We start from the raw sequence: 23,816 nt of genomic DNA, 5'->3' as shown, positions 1-23,816 counted from the left end.
AAATAGTTTTTTCTTGATCTTCAGGGGTTATTTTAATTTGATAATATCCCGAAAAACCATCAAGAAAACAATAAAAACTATGACCCGCAACTCTTTCCAAAGTTTGGTCTAAAAATGGTAATGGAAAATAGTCCTTTCTTGTGACAGCATTTAGTTTCCTAAAATCAATGCACATGCGCCATCCTGTGATGGTCCTAGTTGGGATTAACTCATCTTTTTCATTTTTCACAATTGTAATCCCAAATTTCTTAGGAACTACTTGAGTAGGACTTACCCATTGACTATCCAAGATGGGATAGATGATACTTACATCCAAGAGCTTCAAAACTTCATTTTTAACCACCTCCTTCATCGTAGGATTCAACCTCATTTATATCTCTTGAGTTGATGATGAATTTTCCTCTAAGAAATTCAATGTGTGCAAATGGTGGGGCTGATTCCTTTAATGTCGGCAATCGACCATCCAAGTGCTCCTTTATGTTGCTTAAGGACCCGTCAGCGTTGCTCCTCTTACTCAACTGACAAAGAAAATGAGATAATACATGGAAAAGTGTTAGTTGGCCCAAGAAAAACATATTTCAACGATTCAGGTAGTGGTTTCAAAACCGGAGATAGAGGAACTTCATCCGATAGTTGCTGGTTTATGGTTTGAAGTGGCAGATCTTTGAATTTGAGTCACCACAATGAGTCAACTTTGCTACCTGCACCAGAATTTACTGCATTAGTATCCAACAGCGCACTATTTTCTAAGATTCCAAGTAAAACATGTTCCATTTGACTCTCTTGCTCTAATAAAAAACATTCTTCAGTAAGTAAGGATTCCAAAAAATTCACTTCCTGAAGTTCTTTCAAATCTTGTGGTTGTCTACAAGTGTTAAACACATTTAACTCCAATGTCATATTTCCAAAAGTCAATTTAAGGATGCCACTTTGACAATTTATCAAAGCGTTGAAAGTAGCCAAAAATGGTCTCCCTAAAATGACAGATGCCTGAAAAATAAAGTGAGAAGTTAATTGAACATCTAATACCACAAAATCAACGGGATAATAAAATTTATCCACTTGCACCAACACATCTTCTACCACTCCTCTAGGCTTTTTAATTGAACGGTTGGCCAATGGCAAGATAATAGAAGTTGGTTTCAACTCTCCTAAACCAAGTCGTTCATACGTGTTATAAGGAAGCAAATTGACACTAGAACCTAAGTCTAGTAGTGCTTGGCCTATTTTGGAGCTTCCTATAACACAAGCTATTGTTGGAGAACCTGGATCTTTATACTTAGGATAAGTATTGGATTGAATAATGGCGCTGACTTGTTCCGTGAGAAATGCCTTCTTTTTCACATTAAGTCTTCTTTTAACCGTACACAAATCTTTAAAAAATTGGCATATGTGGGAATTTGCTCAATGACATCAAGAAGAGGAATGGTAATGCGCACTTATCTAAAACTGTCTAAAATCTCAGCATAATGTTTATCTTTATGTAAAGGAACCAATCTTTGAGGAAAGGGTGCCGGAGGAGTTACCTTTGGTTCCAAAAAAACATCAACATCAGAATTTTTACCTTGTGCAGTAGAAATGGAACTTTCACCTTTCTTGCTAGCTTCATTACCCAATGTATCAACTTCTTTGCCACTACGGAGAGTTATTACTGCCTTGCAAGTCCTGACATTTGCTTTTGAAGAAGATGAAGACTCTATGACAGCAATTTGGACTTGAGGATTTGGTTGGGGTTGAGATGAGAATTTTCCTTTCTCTTGTGCACTCAAGATTGTGTTCAGCTTGGTCAAATTATTCCTTATGTCATTGATGGCTTGAGAAGTTTAGTTATTTATGGTGGTTTGACTTTGCATGAACTGTTGAAGAGTAGAAGTCATTTGTTGAAATGGGTCATCCATGGGTTTTCTAGGGGCTGGAATTAGTGCATTTTGTTGGGTATGAACTGAATATTGAGGTGTACCAGCTCCCGGATGTGCTAAATTTGTGAGATGATCATTTCTCCAGTTAAAATTAGGATGATTTCTCCAACCTGTATTATAAGTGTTAGAATATGGTGCAAGAAAAAGCTCAGAAATCATGTTAACAGGATGAGAAGCATCACACAAAACTTCTTTAAAAGCTAGAATAGTAGGGCATTTAGATGTTACATAACTAATATCCTCACAGATGTTACATTTTCCTTGTTTTAGAATGCCCTGAATTTCATGCACTTTCTTCAACTCAATCGCCTCTAATTTTTTTGACAATAAGGCAAATTTGGCTTTTAAATCATCCTCCTCATTTAAAATCCCCCACTCACGGTCCTCAATGGTTCAACTCTATCATAAACACAAGAAGTATCCCATGATTGAGCGCTTTCAGCCAAGTAATCAAAATATGCAAATGCTTCTTCCGGCTCCTTATCAAAGAATTCTCCATTACACATAGTTTCGACAAATTGTCGCATCTTAGGTACCAAAGCTTCATAAAAAAAATAAAAAAAAAAAAAAAAAAAAGCTAATGATGCGCCAATTCTCGTAACCATGGTGTGGACAAGCACTTAAAAGATCTTTGAACCTTTCCCAACTTTGATAAAAAGTTTCATTTTCTTTTTGAGAAAAATTCATGATTTGTCTTTTCAAAGTATTGGTTCGATGCGTTGGGAAAAACTTTTTCAAAAATTCAGCTAGCTTGCATTTCTTGCCATGTTCCAATGGATCTTGGCCTCAATACATTCAACCATGTTTTTACGTTGTCCTTAAGAGAAAAAGGAAACAATTTCAATCTAACAATCTCCTTAGTACAATTTTGATCCAAAAATGTGGAGTATATTTCCTCAAATTCCTTGAGGTGCAAATAGGGATTTTCATAATCCATCCCATGATAATGAGGCAATAACAGTATCATTCCAGGTTTAAAATTGAAATTATGAGCATTCAAAGGTGTAATGATGCATGATGGAGTGGTGGTACTAACAGGATGCAAATATCCTCTAAGTGTTCTATTCGGATTTCCCACATCCCTATCATGATGTTCATTTTCAGCCATGATGCTATTAATGTAAAATGATGATTCAAGAGAATGTGATGCAGAGTTAAAAGATGTCAACGATTATGTCCTAAACAGTCGAGATGTGTGGTCTCTAGTCCAACTAGTCATACAAACAAAGGCAGGAAATCAAAGACAATGAAAAATAAATAGAAAAAAGGGCAAAAAAAAAAAATCAGATGTCACCCTCTTCACAACCCCACAAACGTCCTCTTAGGGAAAGGAGAATGCTCTGAGAAACACCAGTTATCCCCAACAACGGCGCCAAAAACTTGATTAGCTTATAATTTCGTCTTCCAAGCGTAGAAGCTATCAAAGTAATACAAGGATAAATTCCAAGATCGAATTCACAGGGACAATGGGAATTAAACAAACCTTTTATAATCACAAGATAAAATATTAACATTTATGGTGACAAGAAATTTCGAAAAGAAGAAAGTCTTGAACTGAAATGGGGACTATTTACTAAGGAAATGTGGACTGAATTAAGAGTATGATTAGTGGCTGTTTCGGAAGTTCAAGCATGAATTAAACTGAAAATAAAGGTAAATCTATGATTCTAAATTTACCAAAACTAAGAGGTTTTAGAGCAAGTGTGTAGCAAATGAATTAAACTTGTAAGAAATAATAAAACAAACACTTGGGATACAATTTTCACCCATTGATTTGGCGATGTATTTACTTCTCTTTTCATCTTCTCTCAACCATGCTCACATTTCTAAAAGTCATGGTCGGATAATATAGCAATGAACTACAATTCTTAGCCTAATAAAACTACTTGACAGATTATATAGCAATTGTAAAATAATGAAAGAAAGCCATCAAAGTCTTGTTACTTGTTCAAGTATCAATTGTCTCTTTACATCTACAACTAATCTAAACCAACCACAAAGAACTTCAATCATTTCTAGATGTAAACTGAAATATCATCCAACAAGTTAATCATTGAAATCACATACCATTGAAGAAAATCCACCCCAAAACAGTCATAGGTTACTCATTGAATCCCAAGCCCAAAATCTAGCCTATTATTTCTAAATTAGTAAAACGCTCAAAAATGATGAAGCCTAACATTTCAAATTGTTGTATGAAAATAAATGCAGTCGAATAAATAAAACAAGCCGCCCGAAATCAAAAATAGAAGCAACAATAAAGCCAAAAAGATAAAGTCTACAAGAACCAGAAAAGAAGAAAAAAATCGAGCCAGAGCCTCTTGTTTTCCAACAACCTAGCAAAGTAAGAACAATCAATCCAAAAAAAAAAAAAAATAGCCGAATGAAACTAATCTGGAAACAACTAAGAAATAAAGGTGAGAAAACGAAAAAATAAATAAACTAAAAACGAGAGAGAGAGTTTCGTCCGTCCCTCCTAACCGAAATGTAAAAACAAAAGTAAAGACTTCCGGCCCTCTGTTCTCCAACCAAAACTAAAACTAAAAACTAGAAAGAAAAATCTAAAAACGAGAGAGCTCCAGAGAGCTTCCTCGGCCTCCACTCCAACAAATAAAACAAGAAAAAAAAATGAATAAAATCAAAATCCCCTCTTTTTTGTCCGTGCATGATCCCCTGCGTTTTGGGGTCCCGCTTGATCAATGAAAAAAAAGTCCCAGTGTATTCCTTTCCGCTTGAATCGTCCTAGTTCAGTGGCATGTGCTCTATTCTTGCGAGACTAGCTGTTGTGCATGAGTTGATGCTGTGGTACGAGCTGAGGAACGTTGTTGTTGTTGTTTCCGTGAGGCCACGTTCGTGTTGCCCATGTTTGTTCTTTTTTCCTGATTGGTTCCCATTATAGATTGGTTTCCACCAAACCCATAATCAATTCTTCTATTTCCTCATAGGTCCCACATGCATATAAAACTGCCGCCCCACTCTTTCTTTCCTTCCATAAATGCCCTACAACATATAAACATGATATTATAGTTTAATTATTTCAATGGCAAATATGAGACTTTGATATGTAAAATATTATCATCAATAAATTTTCCATTAACTATTAAAATTTGATGCATAATTAAGTGTTCAGCCGTTATTTGATGTAATAAATCTCTCACTAAAGCAATTTAATTATGCATTTCTAACACTTCATTAGTTGCCAAGCCCATTGACTCGTTCTCGAAAGTATCCTCTGCATGGCAGTTGTGGAGTTTGAAGGCTAGTTAACTCCAAAGGCTCGTTCTCGAAGGAGACCCACTGGTAGCATTTATGGCACGAGTATGTATACCCAGCATTAGCTAGTAAAGATGATGTGAAACCCAATAGACTTTGTAACAACCCGCTAGAAATTTAATTGTAAAATTTCTATTAACTTTAGGAACTTCGTGAAGACCCCATAAGTTTTCACGAATCCATTAATCGTATAGGTTTTTGTCTAACTACATAATTAGTGTTATTATTTACTATAGTATCAGAAGTGTATTTTTTATTATTGAAGATAGTTAGAAGTGTCAAAATGTATTATGGTTTGTGCCATTAGACTCAGAGGGTTATTTAAGGTCTTATGGCGCAATAACATTTTTTCATATTTTCGGACAAAACGTCTGTTCAAAACTGTAGATATTATTGGATAAAAATATCTTAAACTAATTTTGTGGATATTATTAGATAAAAATATTTTAAACTAATTTCATGGATATTATTGGGTAAAAATATCTTGAATTGATTTTTGTAGATATTATTAGGTAAGAGAGTCCTACACTCCACTCTCACTCCGGGTAAGAGAGTCCTACACTTAACTCTCACTTCAGATAAAAGAGTCCTACACTTAACTCTCACTCCAGTCTCATCTCTTCCATATCTCATCTATAAGTATCTCCAGCCACCTCTCCCCACGAAATTATTTTCATTTATACTTTTCATTAAAAGAATATCAAACACACTCTCTCGGATAGCTTTTAGGAGTTCTTTTGCATGCCCATTTCGAAGTTTTTGTAAGTGTTTTATCATAAAGTCTCCTTCATATAAGTTATTCTTTTTTTAGTCTAGTTTACATGAATATTTTATTTGTCCCATTTGAAGGTCATTTGGTCAGTCACATATTATATAAACTATAGAAAGGTCATTCTGAGAGATAAACTGGAGAATATGTTATAGTTTGTAGTTTTTGACCAAGCTAATGGATAGATATTGGTCCGAAAATTTTATAGAGTATTGTTAACATGTATATATGACTATTGGTTGAGGATTTTTGCATGATTAAAGGTTTTGATGAAAAATTTTCTTAGATTTAGAAACTTAGAAACTGGAAGAAGAAAAACAGTTTCTGTTTTGAGAAAGTTTAACTCTTTGGTGGTCTAAACATATTCTAATGACTTTGATAATTTTATTGGAAGATCCTAAGCATCTTATATACATGTTATATTATTATTTTGAAGATATTTGATGTTAGTTTCAAAGATATGAAATTTTATGCAAAGAGATATTCAGATAAGTCAAAGTGTGGATATTCTTGGCTAAATTTATGTTTTGGTTAATTTCTAACCATGTGATCTTGAATTAGAAGCTTATATATATTTTAGGACATCTTTTTAAACCATGTGATGGTTTGGTTTGAAGATCATATATTTATAAGTCATAGATCAAGAGATTTATCAAAACTAGTTGAGGAAAAAGTTTCTGTTTTTGGACTAAGTGTAAAACTAAAAACTCCAAATGTTATTTTGTGATTTTGGTGACTTTAGTTTGATGATTTAAAGCATGGTTGATGTTAGGATGATATTATGAATATGTTAGAAGTAAGATTTGATTTTTTGAAATTCTTGGAGATGTTTTGATTTAAGGTCAAAACTTGTGATTCAAGTACTTGGATCTTTTTACAAAAAAAGTTTGGTGTTGATTATTAGTTTTTCTAAATGGATGTTTTAAGTATGGTTTTGAACTTAGGATTGGAAGATGTTTGTTGCAAAATTTTGGTTTAAGCATGAGTTTTGAAGTTGGAAGGAATTGCAACAAAAATCAAGGGAAATGGCCTATGGAGGTTTCGGCCATAGTGTGTTTTTCATAGTTGTGTTTTGTTTTAAATTTTTCTGAATTGATATTTAAGTTTAGGACAAAATTTACATGAATAATGTAAATTATGGAAGCTTTTGGAGTTAGTATGAAAAATCCTTAAATTATGGGTAAAACGGTCATTTTCCCACATGTAGAGAGTGAAATGAAAATTTTACTCTTTAAGTTAGTATTTTCCATATTTCAAATTATTAGTGATTTAGTTCTAACTTTTAGAATCACTAATTATAGTTCCTCGTGATCGCACTTGAAGTTTTATAAGAAACGCGGAGATCGAGGTAAGTTAGCTTTTAACTTACTAGCAGTCTACTGTGTATGTGTGCTAAGTAAAGGAACTACAGTGTATGTATGTATGTTATCATATATGTCATGCCATGCCAAGTTATCACGTAATTGTCTATTATACAGAATTTATTCTGTCATAAATTTTTATCTGTTACATAATATATTCTGTCATGTATTACTGTACATTGCAAGTATATCATGTTAAATATATTGTCTATTATATGTTATGCCATGTTACGAAATGTTTCTATCTCAAGTTGGTCATGTATTTCAAGTTATGTTCAAGTCACGTTATGTTACGTCAGGGCTTCAATCATTTCGTATTCCAGTCACGTTTTATCTTGATTACTTATGTATGGGGTCACAGCAATTGTGACGCATACACTACGTGAGACACAGCAATTGTGACATGTAGAATACACGAGGCCACAACAACTGTGGAGTATGTATTTAACCAATTAAAGAATAAGTTTCCGTAGAATACATGGGGCCACAACAACTGTGGAGTATGTATTTACACGTAGAATACATGGGGCCACAACAACTGTAGAGTATGTATTTTTCATGTTAAGTCAAGTTTCCGTAGAATACATGGGGCCACAACAACTGTGGAGTATGTATTTACACGTAGAATACATGGAGCCACAACAATTGTGGAGTATGTATTTTTCATGTTAAGTCAAGTTTGTGTAGAATACATGGGGCCACAACAACTGTGAAGTATGTATTTACACGTAGAATACATGGGACCACAACAACTGTGGAGTATGTATTTTTCATGTTAAGTCAAGTTTCAGATCAAGTTCATGTCAAGTCAAGTTCAGTTCATGTTTCAATTTAAGTTATGTCAATTATGTTATGTTGTACGCCAAGCTATGCTTTAATTACTTATGAATTTGATTATGCATTTATGCTTTTACTGTCATCCATGCATCATTTGCTTGTGTGGAAGTTTTTTGTTAACTTACTGAGATTTGTAATCAAATTTCACTTTGGTAGTCCCAACTACCATTCCCCCTGAATGGTAGATCTTGTTACAGGACTTGAAGGAGAATCAAGAGCTGATCAACTAGACACAGTTGACTAAGCGACGGTGCGACGTCAATGTTAATATAGTAGTTAACGTAAATTACTACTTGTACAATGGAGTTGCATCTCTATTACTTTTTGGATCATAACCATTTTGGACTAGTGTTGTGATCTATTCAATGGGTCTTTATGTATGAAGTATGTTTTAAGCATTTGGGATATTTTCAATTTGGTGCATAGTATTGCTAAAGAAAAAAATTATCCGCTGCGAATATTACATAATGTTAGATGCATGTTAGGAACATTGTATCTTATATGTCATGAACGGGGGCAAGTAACCTTGTGTTGCATGTCTCGACGCTTCAAATGTCCGTCCGATCCCATACGGAATTTGGGGGCGTCACAGACTTGCTTTGAGACCCAACAACAATACTGGAAAAACAACCCCAAGAAAGCCAAACTCAGGTATATGCATGGAGAATCTAGACCCGATGAGAACTCGTTCAAAGAACCTAGATTATATCAAAATCTAGACCCATTGAAGAACCCGTCTCAAGAACCTAGATTACAAAAGAAGAACGCCACAAGGGTTTTGATTTACCTTTGATAAGTTCAGAAGTTCAAGAAGAACAAGAGGAGATAACTCAACTCTCAATGACAATTCCATATAGTCTGCCTCTCAAATGAGATTACAAGTGGTTTAAATAGACAATCCCTAAAAACCCTAAGTAAACAATACCTCGGGTACTGTAGCGTGAACAGTGTCATACGCCGCGCTACAGTAACTTCTGAAACCCTAGTGAGACATAAAATTATAACTTTCCAAATAAACCCTTGACCAAAATACAAGACATTCCCCAAAACCCTAGTTTATTAGAAATAAGACGTGTGGGCTAGACATCCCCGAAGCCCAATTATTCTTGATTAATTCATTTGACTAATAAATTAAGCTCTTTTAATGAAATAAATAAATCCATGGCCTTCCATAATAATAGCCCAAGTCGTGTCTTCCATAGCTTAGATCAAGTGGAGCAAAACTGGTTCTCCTTCTTTCAAGCCCGTCATGAGTGTTGGGCTCTTGTTAGCTTGATCCCAATTGGATTGCACCAATTCTTGCATTGCTCTCTTGATCTTCGTGGTTCTTAATCTTGTAATTGATTCTTAAGACTTGGTCCGCCTTGGGGCCCATCAAAAGATGTTGTCCTGTGGTTCTTCTCATCTGCCCTCGTAGACTGGAGACACAATACTTGACTGCCCTAGTCTTCTCGTCGGCTTGTCCTTTTTTTGAAAAATGTAAGACCAAATAGAAAGAATTGAGACAAATGAGAAAACAAAAGGCTTCATTAATATTTCACTTGATTCAGTACATCATTTTACAATCTCTTTCGTTTTCAACTAAAAAACTTTCGTATATGCTCTGCGTTCCAAGGGTGTAGTAGTTCCTTTCCTTGCGCATCCTTGAATCAGTAGGATCCTGGGCGACCACTGATCGTGACTACATAGGGCCCTTCCCATCGTGGACCAAGCTTTCCTTCAGCCTGAGTCATCACCCCGGTCTGCCTAAGTACCAGATCCCTTACTTTAAAGGGCCAAGGTTGAACTCGCCGATTGAAGCTATGCTCCACCTTCCTCCTATGGGCCACTGTCTTTATCTCTGCCTCCAACCTTCTTTCTTCCAAAAGGTCAAGTTCTCCTTCTACCTTTGTGTCGTTGGCTTTTTGATCGAAGTGTTGAACACGATATGTGGGCATCCCTATTTCCACAGGCAAGATAGCCCCATGGTTGTAGGTAAGGGTGAAGGGGGTCTCTCTTGTATGGGTCTTCACTATTTTGGATGTGTTTCGCATGCTCAGCTAGGTCTCCACAGACAACCGGGGGTTGGCTCCCTCTCCTGCACAAACACAAATTCAAAGGATGCTCGAGGTGGTCTAGAGACCCTTCGATGCCTAAGTCAGTTTTCTTTAATGGTATTGCCAATAGAATTTTTGCGTAAGTCTGAATGTGCCTTGTGGTCAGCTTTTATACGAGGTGTGGGGAGAGCAATTTGCACTTGTTGTCAGGAGGTAGTCCCATCACTTTCATGCTCTGGCTGCCTGAAGCATTTAATGCGACATGGCGTATAAAATAATAATAATTAATGCGGCGTTGGTCTCTGACTGATATGTCAGTGACCTCTCAGCCAATGCTGACGACGCCTAATTTTTCCCCCCTAGGACATGGGTGGCGGTTGCTTCTCCCGCACACCTTCCAACAGCCGCAGCTCATAATGCCTGAGATATCAGGTCTATGTGTGTCAGCTCTTGTCAACTCTGTCAATACTTCTTCATTTTCCCTCACGAGTTTTTCTTCAATCACCACTTTTACCAACTCGTAGGTCTCTTGGCTGGGTTGAATGGACCTCTTGGATTTGGGATGAGCCTCTTATTTCCCATTGAGCTCGGCCCACTAGGCCGGAGGGTTTTATCCCCTCCATATGATAACTGGGATGATTTATTTGTAAAGATACAATTTGTGAGCGGAAAATAGTTTAGAAACTGTTCCCAAATTACTACCTTTGCAAAAATTGTGGACTGAATACGGCGATATGCGTCCCACTCCCCCGCAGAGGCTCTTCGGGTACAAAATATTCTCGATATCGGATTGGGTTGGCTTGGAAAGGCCCATCTCTGCTTTTCTGGGCCCATTCTGTCAAACCGCCATACTTGGGCCTTTTCGGCTCTACGTCCCTACATATTATAAATTAGGGATTTTCAAATCAAATTGAGAATTCCATGATCCATCCTTCCTATTTCAGACTGGTTGGGATTAATGGCAGCAATGGAGAAGAGAGAAGACGAAGGGAAGGTTAGGGTTTTGATAGAGAAGGCGACGAACTCCACGGCTCCGGAGGTTGACCCCCGACTCCTCAAGGCTATCAAATCGGTCGTTCGATATTCGGATTCCGAGCTCCGACTCGCTGCCCGTACCCTTATGGCCCTCATGAAGCGCGATCACTCTCAGGTCCTTATTTTTTTCTGACTCATTGTTTAATTTATTCGGTTCATTGTTTTTATTGAAAGTTATTTCTTTTATGTGTTCCTTCTTATCTAGCAATGATTTCCAGTGGATATGTTTTCAGGGTTTTATTCTTTTCTTTTTTTTGGCGATAATATGCTTTATATATGAATTAGATTCGGTTTGGAACTTGAATTCGCAGAACAAGAATTTGCATCGAATTGTGTTTCGGTTTGCTTTCTAACCTTTATATTTTGTTGCTGAGAAGACTGGGTTGAGAAAATTGTCATTAATCCTTCAAGTCAACACAGCCTGGTATCTGCTTGTTGGTATGCTTATTTTTTGTTCCATTTTTACTATTTCGTCCATTTTGACTCATATTCTCAATAATTTTCGGCAACATAGAGAAACTCCACAAGACTTTAATTTTCCTTTCAGCGGCTACACTAGAGGGAAGAAAATAAAGTGGAGTCGTATAAATTTATGTTAATTCTCTTGGTTGATTTTTAAAACGTAATGGATTGTAATTATCTACTTATTATTTTGCTCCATATTTCCCCCGCCAAGAAGCATTCTTTATGGTTTCTGTCAGTTGATTTGTAGATTTTAGATGCAATTTTTGCTGAGCATTGAGACACTCATATTTGTTTGTGTACCGGGGATAGAAATTCTGTGGTATCACTTGTTGTCCCATACGATCATCATAAAATATAAGGGGAGCAATAAATATTGTGAGAGCTTAGAAACGCTAAAGTGAGAGACAGATTGAAAATCAGGAGAAAGTTGGAAAGGACATGGAGAATGCTCAGATTTATCGTCACACATAGCAGGCAATGAAGTAAGAAGATGTGGAGCCTCGATCGGTTTTGTACTTAACTACTGTGACTTTTTTGCTATATGAAAACTGTTTGGTAGGTTGCCGTTCTAAGACTTCTGGTGATATGGTTATGAACTTGAGACCGTAAAATTCTTGCAGCATTGTACACAGAACTGACAGAAGATATTAGCCTTAAGATAAAGACGTGTATCCTCCTTTCCTTTAGAGTGATTTTTAATATTAGGCTCACCCGGTGGGTGACATCTGTTCTAAGACTACTGGTCATATGGTTATGAACTTGAGACCTCAAAATTTTTTCAGCATTGTACACAGAACGTACAGAAGATATTAGCCTTAAGATTTTATCTTAATTTTAGGTAGATTAAACAACTTTTTTCATTTAGGTAGATTGGTTGAAGAGTCAAGTCTTTTCTTCTGAGGTATGATTTACTTGAGGTGCCCTTGATCACGCTATAATTAGGGGTATGGGTATTTTTCATTCGTGGCAGAAATAATCAAGTATTCACCCACCCAACCTTCGCTTTTCTCATTTTCTGGAACAATTTAGTTCTATGATTGTTTTGGGCTGGCAGTTATTTGTTTCTTTATTATTTCTTTGAGTTTGCCGCCCTTAAAATGTTCATAAATATTGCTTCTGTGAGAGTAGGCTTTGGTAGACAAAAGATTTGATCTTCACTCAATTTGTTGCAGGTAAGGTACCTCACGCTTCTCATAATTGATGAACTCTTCATGCGGTCGAAGCTTTTCAGAACCGTCCTTGTTGAGAATTTGGATCAGTTACTGAGTTTGAGTGTTGGGTTCAGAAGAAATCTGCCTCTTCCTGCTCCACCAGCCGTGGCATCTGTTTTGCGGTCGAAGGCAATCGAATTCTTGGAGAAGTGGAACACTTCCTTTGGGGTTCATTACAGGCAGCTCAGATTAGGATTTGACTACCTTAAAAACACCCTCAAGTTTCAATTTCCTAATCTACAGGCACATGCAGCACGGATTCAGCAGGAGAGAAGTGAAAGGGAAAGGAGGTCAAAAGAGATCTTACTAAACAAATTTGAAATGTTGAAGGAGAATTTCTCATCAATAAAGGAAGAAATAAAGTTAACGATAGATGAGATTGGGGAGTGTTTAGACATTGTCTGTACAAAAGAGGAATTCATGCCACCAGGTCCTTTGGACGATGAAGATTTTGTGGAGTTTCGTTCATCTGAACTGCTGCAAATACGTCTCAATACTTTAAAAGAAGGGGGAAAGGTTCGTGAAAACAGTGAAAATAAAGTGGTTTTTGATGCATTAAGGGAGCTATACAAGCTTTTAGCGACAAAGCATTTGGTTTCAGTCCAAGAATGGATTTCCGTTCTTGTAAGGGTTGAAGTAGCAGACAACAGGTTCAGAGATTCTGTTTTGAAGGAGTTAATCGACATCCGAAATAATCTCATATCGGTGAAGAAGAAGTGTGAAGAGTCAGGTTGTGCTCTTGTGACGACTGCAAATCATGATGAAGAAGATGAAGATTTCTGGGAGGAGGGTAAGATTGGATCACTTGAGAATGGGAAGTCTGCTGTGCCTGATAAGCAAAATGAAGATATTTCCATGGCGTCAACATCTAGTGAGTTGAAAAATAGAACTCCTGAAAGCAGTAACAGAGATTGTAATGACAATGAAATGCTCAATCGTGAAGATGACGAAACCGATTCAAACCCTTTGAAGGGTAAGCTTATGGCTGAAGCTCCAGTGATGAAGTGGGGCTCTTTCTTGGATAACTGGGGTTCAAGCAGGGAGGTTTTGGCTAACCAGCGGGGATTGGAGCTTGAGAGTCACTGGGGGAGGGTGGACTATAATGCAGTTATTCCAGCTGAGAAAATTGCAGAATTAAATGTTCATGCAACTCTTTACAAAGAGGAGCCGATGGAAATTCAACCATGCCGTGCTCCTTTGAGGAAAGGGGGAGTTTGTCAGAGAAAAGATTTGAGAGTTTGCCCGTTTCATGGACCTATTGTACCCCGAGATGATGAGGGAAAACCACTCAATCAGAACTCTTTAAAAGATGAGATAATTCTTGATTCAAGGATTGATTTAGTTGAGCAGTTAGCAAAACAAGCTGTGAAGAATGTTCGTGAGAGAGAGAAAGAGGTAACAAAGAAGAGAGAAATTGATAAAGAGTCAATGAAGCGCGCAAAGCTTGCCAAAATCAGGGAGCACAACGCAGCTGTTCTAAGGGATGCTGCATTGGCATCAACGTCAAGATCTGAAGCTATTGGACAAGATATGGAGGTGACTAACAGTGAGACATCCTCAGCCAGAAACAAAAAGGAAACACTGTCGTCCATGCTGCGTAAGAAAGTTACATCGAAAGATAGGTTAGCTGAGAGGCTTTTGAATACGAGAGTGAAGGATGCAACAGTAAGAGAGCTTACATCAGGTGAAGATGCAAATTACCGAGAAGCCTTTCCAAATCAATGGTAATGGAAACTTATGCTATGCGTTTGGGCTATTTTTGAGATGTATAAGAATTACATTGATGCACATGGTGGTTACATACCAGCAGATTCAGGTGTATTAAAGGAGACTTTGGGAGTTGGTCTCTCTCACAACTGATTGCATGAGACCGAGGCGTGTCGCGTAGTTTTACTAAATCGCTGGTCTTTTCGGACTATCAGGTTTGAGGAGTGGTACAGAATGATGTTGTGGGCAACACATTGGCCATTTTGTATTATATGTATAATTATTTTTCCATTTTAACTATTTTAAAGGTTTGTATAGGAATCTTACGCTCACGAGTCGTGAGTTCTTTGTTAGTATCATGGGAAAGGAAAAATCTAATTACAGGCACAATTGCACATTAATATGTGCATCAATCTAATATGATTGGTCAAAAAGTAAATTTTATTGAAAATAGTATTAATTTAAATTTTGAATATGAAGAAATTAGTATTAGTACGCTATTTTATTTATATGTAGCAAAATTTCATGAAAAAAATTGAGAATTGAGAGGGGAAACAGTTCCTCTCCACTCTTCCTTTGACATCTCTCTGGAAGACCTTATAGTTTTGTCACTTACACACCATATTGTGTATCTTTCCTTTTCACCCATGTGCACACCGGTTCTTGCATCTCCTTGTTAAGGCTTAAGCTTTTGCCTCGGATGAGAAGGGTCTCTTTAAGGAAATTCGGGTTTTGTTTACGTTTTAAAAAGTTAGTTAAAAATAGAGACCAATTTCATCAGAAAACATAAAAATACTTTTACCCAGAAAGGCAGGTAATTTTATTTATTCCCTGCTCTTCTATTTTTAGACTCGAAATGGGATGCATCAATTCCATTTCACCTCCAACTTGGACAAGAATTTCTAGTTATGTCCCTGTTGACGTTGCACCTTCTCCCAGATTTTTCTGGCCATCCTATCGGGTGCATGGGGCCCTCACCTCCCACCATAACCTGCCTGTGCATCTTGAGCATATTTGTTTTGTAATTCAATACCATCTCATAGAGCTGTACATAAATAATAATACTTGAGAAGCCGTTCGAGTTCAACTTATCAAATTCAAGTTTGGCTTGATTCGTTTATTAGATGAGCTGTTCTTAAATGCACAATTGTGATTGATTATTAAACAATATAATAACTTATACAAAGTTTGGCTCAACTCATATAATTCGAATAACTCTTCGTATTTATTATTTTATGTAGTATTATCTCTATATTTATAATAAGAAAATTTAAAAAGATTGAAGCATATTATGTTCTTACTCCTGAGAACATGTTACTTGAATTCTTATTAATCTAATTGTTGTAATATATTAGCAAAAAGCCAAAATTTACTTGTAAAAATTTTTAGATAAAGTTATCAGATGTAATATAAATAATCTGTTTTATCTAAATAAAGCAGCTTGTAATATAATGTCAAACAAACTGTTTGTCAACATAAAATCCAACTCCAAAACAAAACAAAAAAAATGGAAACCAACTCGTATTCAAATAAAAACTAAATGTACGAGACTTGACCACTCCCTCGAACTCAACTCTTTTACCCCTAGCTAGAACCTCGTGGTATTTGCTCTCTTCGTGAATAGGTCACATGTGCTTGAACTTTTGATTTTGGATTTTTAGCTCATTGAAATGGATTTTCAGCTCATTGAAATGCCATAGATTATCTTAAATTTATAATTAAAAAAAATTAAAATAAGAAGATTTTTGCTAACATATCACGTTAATAAGCGTGGTCGTGAATTATGAAGCAAAAGTCACCCAAAATAGTGTTTCTGATGGAAACACTAACTACTAAATGTAGAGTAGAGACTGTTAAGGAAGTTAGGGTTTTAGGGGTGTCTTACGGTGGGTCTAGCGGGTAGAAGTGGTGGATTAGCTGTGTTATAGCGGCATGAGGTAGAATTTAGTTTGTTTAATTTCTATTTAAGACATATTAGTGGATGGGTTGCTGTTCAGGGTCATCATTCAAGATGGCTCGTGACTGGGTTCTATGGCTATTCAAATGTTGGTAATAGATCAATGTCTTGGGAATTACTGTCGAAGATTAGTCCAGGTGATTCTCCATGGTGTGTAATGGATGATTTTAACGAGATCCTATAGCAGTAAGAAAAGAGAGGAGGGCGAAGTAGATCAAAAAGTCAGATGAATGCTTTCAGGTCTGCTGTGGAAGATAATGGGCTTTTTTATTTAGGCTATAGAGAAGATTCCTTTACATGGAGTAATAGACATGTGGATGACAATTATACTAAGGAGAGGTTAGACAGAGCCATGGCTAATCTACCTTGGAAAAACTTGCATAATCATGTTGAGGTTGAATGTTTGGTAGCAAGAAGTTCGTATCATAAACCTTTGCTAGTGTCAATTCAACATGGGAGTAATATGGGAAGTAGATATAGGAAGGCTTTTAAATTTGAAGCATGTTGGAGTAAAGATGAGGATTGTGGGAAGGTAGTGGAGGAGGTGTTGAAGTCTTAAGAGTATCAATCCGATGGGAAGATTACAAGATGTTTTACATCAGTGAAGCAGAAATTTATAAAACTGGAGCAAGAATAGATGTCCAGGTGGGGAAAAACTGGTTAAGGAAAAGTCTGAAATTTTAAAGAAAATGCAAGAGTCTGAGGGGCCCCATAATATATAGATGGTGAAAATGTTACAAAAAGAGGTGGGTTTTCTGTTGGAACAAGATGATATAAGGTGGAGGCAAAGAGCTAAGACTAATTGGTACAAATTAGGAGATAGAAATACAAAGTTATTTCACATCTATGCTACATAAAGAAAGAAGAGAATACAGATTACACGAGTGAAGGATTCTATGTCAGTGGTAAGAAATAATCAGCAAGATATTTAGAAGTCATTTAAAGATCATTATAGGAATGTTTACTGTTCAATTTCCCCTTCCAAAGAAGAAATGGAGATAGAGGTCTGGAGCATATTCAGTGCAAGGTTTTAGTGGAAATGAATGACCAGTTATAACGAGAATTCACTAGAGAGGAAGTGGATGAGGCTTTATTTCAAATGGGGCCTCTAAAATCCCCAGAACCTGATGGTTTTGGGGTTTGCTTCTACCAAGATTACTGGAGTATAGTTGGTGAGGATACCGCTTCTGCAGTACTCAAATTTCTTAATGAAGGTTGTTTTGATGAAAATGTAAATTTTACCCATATTCTTTTAATTCCTAAGGTGGAGTGTCCCAATGGAGTGACTGATTTTATACCAAAAAGTTTATGCAATGTGTTGTATAAATTTATTGCTAAAATTCTTGCAAATAGATTGAAGATTGTTTTACCAGATATTATCTCCTATAATTAAAGTGCATTTATACTAGGGAAACTCATTACGGATAATATAATACAGTTCTGCTATATACCCCCGGGGAGTAACCCCGCCGCGGCATCTCGGTAATTAATTAAAAAAAAAAGGGGTAATGCGGGATTTCGGGGGGGGGGGGGGGGAGCATTTCACGTGATTTGAACTATAGCGCCATTCCCGTCTTCTAGTCCTCCCACCTCGCCGACGAGCTGCATTTCACATTTTTGCAACTGCTTTGAGCTGCCCTAAGCGTGGAAAAGAGAAGAACCCCAACGACAAAACAGAAGAAGCCAAGCGACGAAACCTGCGCAAGAGCCCAAATCGGAACCAGAGACCGGAACCGACGAGCTTTAACTGGGTAGGCAGCTTATTCTTTCATCTACATTTTCTTTCATCTGCATTTGTGGGTAAAGATTAGAACAGTTTGATCTGGGTTTTTGCTCTGTCGTTGTCGTTCTTTGTTTGTTTTCCAGACATTTATTTATTTATTTTTTTCTCTATTGCTTAGAATTCATTTGACAAAACAAAGCATGAAATGTGTTTTTTTTTTTTTACAAGTACAAAGAGCGTGAAATGTGTACAGAATAAAAATATTTGATTGTTTTTTTTTTAACAATTATTTGATTGTTTATTTCATTATTTCTTCATTAACAATAGTTGATTATAAATGGTTTCTATGTTTATTAGCATGCACAATCTGTTGTTAATATATAAATGTGGCACCAGTTAATGAAGATACAATCTGGCACCAGTTGATGAATATAAATTCATGTGGTAAGAGACTTGAGGTTGCAATTAATACTATGTGGTCATACGATTAAATGGAATTAGAAAGTATTTACGATTGTAGATTTATTGGAAGTACTTAATTGTTGACAGTTCTATTATATTTTCCCAGCATGGGAAACGAGAAAGAACAACCAACTATGCAGACATCCAATAGCTCAAATCCCCCATCTAAGGTATGAATGTTATATAATTGGAGAAATATTTAACATTTGTACTGTTGATATTTTGTTTTGCAAAATACATTTTGAACTTTATCTAATAACATGTTAGGCCATACCATCAACTAGTCAAAACATTCCAAATTATATGTCTGGTTACTTTGGACCAGTGCCTACGTGGTCACCAACTTTTCTACCATATCCGGCTGATAACCAATATCCAATCAACATACAGGTAGTGATAACTTATCCTAATTTATTAGCCATAAGTTGGCTTTGTTGCAACTATTAAAAGAATCAGGTGGCTTAATTGCAGTAGTTTAATTGATGACCTTTTATAATTTTTTGCAGAATGCTGGTTACTCATTTTAACATATCATGGAACCTCCGAGTCATATCAGCAATACAAGCTCTGCCACGAGCAAAATAGTTGGTTCAGGGCTGGATAATACTACTGATGGTGGGGAATCTGAAGCGCCATGTGGATCTCCTATAGTTGATGACTCGAATAATGGCAGTGCCGAGAAATCTCAGAATGTCCAAGTGGTTGATGATGATACGATTGATGAGCCAAATTCGGGAATGGAGTTTAATTCCCTTGAAGAGCTATTAAGTTATTATAAGGAATATGGTAAAAAATTTGAGTTTGGGGTGATGATAAAACGGACTGAGAGGGAAGAAGATGACTATGTTAGATACGTCACTCTTTTTTGTGCCCGTGGTGGGAAGGCCCGGAATAGGACGCTGAATGTCGCCAACCCACGTCTGACAGGAAAGACAGAATGTAAGGCAAAGATTAATGCCTTAAGGCAAGATGGAGTGCTTCGGTTGACGACAGTACATAATATCCATAACCATGGCCTAAGTCTAAAGAAATCTCGCTTCTTTCGATGTAATAGAGAAGTTAGTGATGCCGTAAAAAGGGTCCTAGATACAAATGACTTGGCTGACATCCGAGCGAATAAGAGTTACGGATCTCTCGTTGTTGGTGCGGGTGGATTTGAGAATCTCACATTCTTGGAAAAGGATTGTCGTAATTATATTGATAAGGCAAGACATCTGTGACTTGGCGCGGGTGGTGCTAGAGCGCTCCGACAGTATTTTTTACGGATGCAATACAAAAATTCTGGATTTTTTTATATGATGGATATAGATGATGATGGGAGGTTAAAGAACGTCTTCTAGGCAGACCCCCGTAGTAGAGCAACATACCAGTATTTTGGCGATATGGTCACATTCGACACCACGTACCTAACGAATCGATATGGTATGCCTTTGCACCATTTGTTGGTGTAAACCACCATGGGCAGTCAATTCTGTTGGGAGCAGGCTTGATTTCTAGTGAGGATACCGAGACATTTGTGTGGTTATTCGAGACATGGTTGCAATGCATGGATGGTAATGCTCTGAAAGCTATTATCACTGATCAAGATAAAGTGATGAAAAATGCAATCGCAATTGTCTTCCCAAATACCCGACATAGATTTTGTCTTTGGCATATACTGAAGAAAATTCCTGAGAAGCTTGGCTCATATGGTTCGTACAAAACTGGGATGAAGAGTGCATTGATGAAATGTGTATATGACACCCAATGTGTTTATGAGTTTGAGAAATGTTGGGATCAGTTGCTTACCACTTACAACTTGGGAGATAATGCATGGTTGCAGAGCCTATACGTTGAGCGTGAGCATTGGGTACCGGCATTTTTGAAAAACTGTTTTTGGGTTGGAATGAGTACAACGCAGCGAAGTGAGAGCATGAATGCATTCTTTGACGGTTATGTACATTCTAGGACAAACTTAAAGGAGTTTGTAGACCAATTTGATAATGCATTGAAGAAAAAGATTGAGAATGAAAATCTCGCGGACTTCCAATCATTTAATGTGACAATCCCCTGTATATCTAGATCTCCAATTGAGAAGAGGTTCCAAGAGTTGTACACGATAGCTAAGTTCAAAGAAGTTCAACATCAAGTCAATGGTATCATTGACTTGAATCGAAAGTTACATAATTCTGTTGGTGCAATAAAGACATATATGGTTGAGGATGAAGTTTGTTTGGAAGAGTTCACTAAGTTGGTTAAACATTTTGTAGACTTTAGTGAGGAAGACGCAGTTGCAAAGTGCTCATGTGGATTATTTGAGATGAGGGGGATATTGTGTCGTCACATTTTGACCGTATTCAGGTGCAATGATATTAAATTTTTGCCTGAAATGTATATTTTAGATCGATGGAGGAAGGATATTAGAATGCGATACACATTAATCCATAGTAGCTACGATGCAGGGGAACAACACGCAGATTCGAATATATATACCAGTCTTTTAAATATCTGTTATCAGATGATTACTTATGCATCGGGTTCGAGAGAGAATACTGAGGATGCAAGAAATAAGTTATATGCAATGATTGAGTTGTATCGTGCTAATCAAGAAGGCCCATCGATGACTCAAATTGGTTCCAATATTGATTGTACGGCGAATGACACTATAGTCGGTGCTTCTGGGGAAGTACGTAGTCCACGTGTTGTACGAGGTAAAGGCAGACCTCCCTCTTTAAGGAGAGCATCCAGGATGGAGATAGACATGCGGAAAGCTAAAGCAAAGACGAAGAAAGCACCAACAAAGGGGAAGCGTAAAGAGGTGCAGATATTTTAATATCCGCATTTTATTTATATGATATTACTGATTGAGAGATTTAATGTATATTTGTTTGTTAATTAATTCTTAGTGGGATAGAGGAGATACCCAGGTCGTGGATAAAGGAGATACACCTATGACGGAAGTATGCAGGAATTTATTTGGCCCTTCTGATATGGATGTCTCTAATGTTGGACACATGCAGGTATAGTAATAAGTTTAATTTTATTAAACTTTGTTACAATATATGGCTGTATAACTTACCTTTCATTTCCAGCAGGCTATTCCCGAAAGAGAAAGCGTGGCTATCGACATTACTGGAGCCCAGTCTTGAGAAATAGCTATCCAGAGTCAAGAAAGTGTAAGTGGTATCAAACTTTTTCTCCGAGTTTAATACAAATTTTTATGTGGTATCAATTAATATTTTGGGTTATTATTTATAGATGGAAATTGGGTTCGAAAAATCACAATTGGTGCACTTTGGGTTGGACAGATCACAACCTTTGCAATGATGTGACGGAAGTGCTTTTGATGGTTGATTTTGTTTAAATACCACAAGGGTCATTTATTGAATGTATTCCTAGGATGAAATATATGTGTAATGAGAGATTTAGGGACTTTCTTGTGCACTTGGATTTGAGAATGAATATTTTTTGTGTATTTGATTTAATGATGGAGTGCACTTTGTTGTGTTTGATTTAATGATTAGAGTGCACTTTGTAGAAGTTCCTGATAAGATGCTAGGTTTTTTTTTGTGTATTTGAAGCACTTGGATGGATTTTGTGTATTTGTCAAATTGGTTCCACTTGGATTGTGCACTTGGATAAGATGATGATTATTATTAAATGTATTTGAGGCACTTGGCAGGAGTTTATAGCTTGATTTCCGTGACTTCAACTACATGTGTTTGTGCACTTTGTGTAGATATTTATTGGACAACCAGCAGGAATGAACCTGGAATGGAGTGGAAAAAAAATAATTATTGTCCTGGATAACCTGGGTCCCCTGGTGGAGAATTACTAAGTGCAACCAGTTGTATCACTTTTGTTAAACTGATACTAGCCACTCGGCTCACTCCAGTTATATATGCATTGGAATTGATGTGTTGTTACTTAGTGACTGGTGACAGCATCCCACATTTCTGATGAATTGATGATACATTTTGTCAATAAGAATTCCCAATTGAGGCTGTCATTATTAGCCTAATCTGCATAATACCACAAAATGGACTAGTTGACATCCAACTGCCGTAAAAATTCAATATATATCAACTTGGATAAAGGCAATTCATATAGCATTCTGGAGACATCCATATATATATTCAAAATTCCATATATATCATCCTGGATAACATGCATTTTATTTATAGCATGTCTTTCACATCCATATATAGTACCAAAGAATTCCAGAATCACCAAAAAATTCTTAAAAAAGTTCCATCAACCTATCTTTCACATCCATACATATAAAACAGTACATAAAGTGCAACCGGTCACATATTTAACACATTGATCAACAACTTCCACAATTCCACTTTGCATAAACACCAAAATAATTCCCAAAATAGCTAAACACATAACTACTAACAACAATCCCAAATTACTTATATAAAACTAGGTAAAATGCATGTACAAATACTACACAACAATAAATCCAAAATAGCGTGCATAAACGCCTTCTTTTAGCTTCTTGTACGTTAAGCACCAACTCCTTTTGCATAACCTCGTCTCTTTTATTGGACAGCACCCTCTCGAGGCGCTCCACTATCTTACGGAGCTCAATCTCCCTCTTTCCAAGCAGCTCAAGTAGCTTCTCGACATCTCTCTCTTTCTTTAACAATTCATCAATCCTTTCTCTATATTGTAACTCAGTCACTTCATTACCATCCAACCACTTAAAAAACTTACAGTATGGTAAGCCCTGCTCATTTCATTTAATGCATATATTAGACATCTTTGAACTGTACAGTATATTAATCATTAGATACAAAAAATGTTTTAGGCAACGACCACATGTAGTTACCTGCGTATTATACTTTGAACACCCTAAGAAAGGCCGTCTAGGATTTTTTGTAGCAGTTGACCATTTCAATGTGGCTTCCAGCTCGCAGAAGCACAATTCTTTTCCCAAAGTACGTTTGGGAAAAGATGATGAAGATATTGATGAAGATGATTTTGACATTCTAAGATGAACTCCTATAAAAAAAAATTGAATAACAGTTGAATAATGATGCTGTTATTAATGAACATAGCAACTTTTGACAAATG

The 23,816-nt window shown here is 36.7% G+C and overlaps 2 protein-coding genes and 1 non-coding gene across 3 annotated transcripts; all 3 read left to right on the top strand.

Annotated features, from left to right (window-relative positions):
- Window positions 1-2,517: 2,517 nt before the first annotated feature.
- LOC122302047 lies at window positions 2,518-2,626 on the top strand. Its single transcript, XR_006240296.1, has one exon. It is a non-coding gene; the product is annotated as a small nucleolar RNA R71 (small nucleolar RNA).
- Window positions 2,627-11,098: 8,472 nt separating this feature from the next.
- On the top strand, window positions 11,099-15,064 carry LOC122299868 (UV-stimulated scaffold protein A homolog). The gene is made up of 2 exons (XM_043110345.1): window positions 11,099-11,345; window positions 12,868-15,064. The coding sequence occupies exons 1-2, from the start codon at window positions 11,154-11,156 to the stop codon at window positions 14,632-14,634; spliced, it is 1,959 nt and encodes a 652-aa protein (XP_042966279.1). The 5' UTR covers window positions 11,099-11,153; the 3' UTR covers window positions 14,635-15,064.
- Window positions 15,065-19,288: 4,224 nt separating this feature from the next.
- Window positions 19,289-21,883, top strand: LOC122301673 (protein FAR1-RELATED SEQUENCE 5-like). Its single transcript, XM_043113068.1, has 4 exons — window positions 19,289-19,960; window positions 20,221-21,552; window positions 21,641-21,754; window positions 21,827-21,883. The coding sequence occupies exons 1-4, from the start codon at window positions 19,289-19,291 to the stop codon at window positions 21,881-21,883; spliced, it is 2,175 nt and encodes a 724-aa protein (XP_042969002.1).
- The last annotated feature ends 1,933 nt before the right edge of the window (window positions 21,884-23,816 follow it).

This window comes from Carya illinoinensis, chromosome 2, assembly GCF_018687715.1.
Source record: "Carya illinoinensis cultivar Pawnee chromosome 2, C.illinoinensisPawnee_v1, whole genome shotgun sequence".
NCBI classification, from domain to species: Eukaryota; Viridiplantae; Streptophyta; class Magnoliopsida; order Fagales; family Juglandaceae; genus Carya; species Carya illinoinensis.
The sequence above is the reverse complement of the archived record's forward strand: the minus strand, read 5'-3'. Positions and strand labels throughout refer to the sequence as shown.

What these genes read in the sequence shown, in the direction of transcription:
- LOC122299868 (XM_043110345.1), top strand. Translation starts at nt 11,154, where the DNA reads ATGGCAGCAATGGAGAAGAGAGAAGACGAAGGGAAGGTTAGGGTTTTG. An exon ending in TGAAGCGCGATCACTCTCAG is followed by an intron (nt 11,346 to 12,867) that starts GTCCTTATTTTT and finishes AATTTGTTGCAG; the next exon opens with GTAAGGTACCTCACGCTTCT.
- LOC122301673 (XM_043113068.1), top strand. Translation starts at nt 19,289, where the DNA reads ATGGAACCTCCGAGTCATATCAGCAATACAAGCTCTGCCACGAGCAAA. An exon ending in GTCGTAATTATATTGATAAG is followed by an intron (nt 19,961 to 20,220) that starts GCAAGACATCTG and finishes CACCATGGGCAG; the next exon opens with TCAATTCTGTTGGGAGCAGG. An exon ending in CAAAGGGGAAGCGTAAAGAG is followed by an intron (nt 21,553 to 21,640) that starts GTGCAGATATTT and finishes ATTAATTCTTAG; the next exon opens with TGGGATAGAGGAGATACCCA.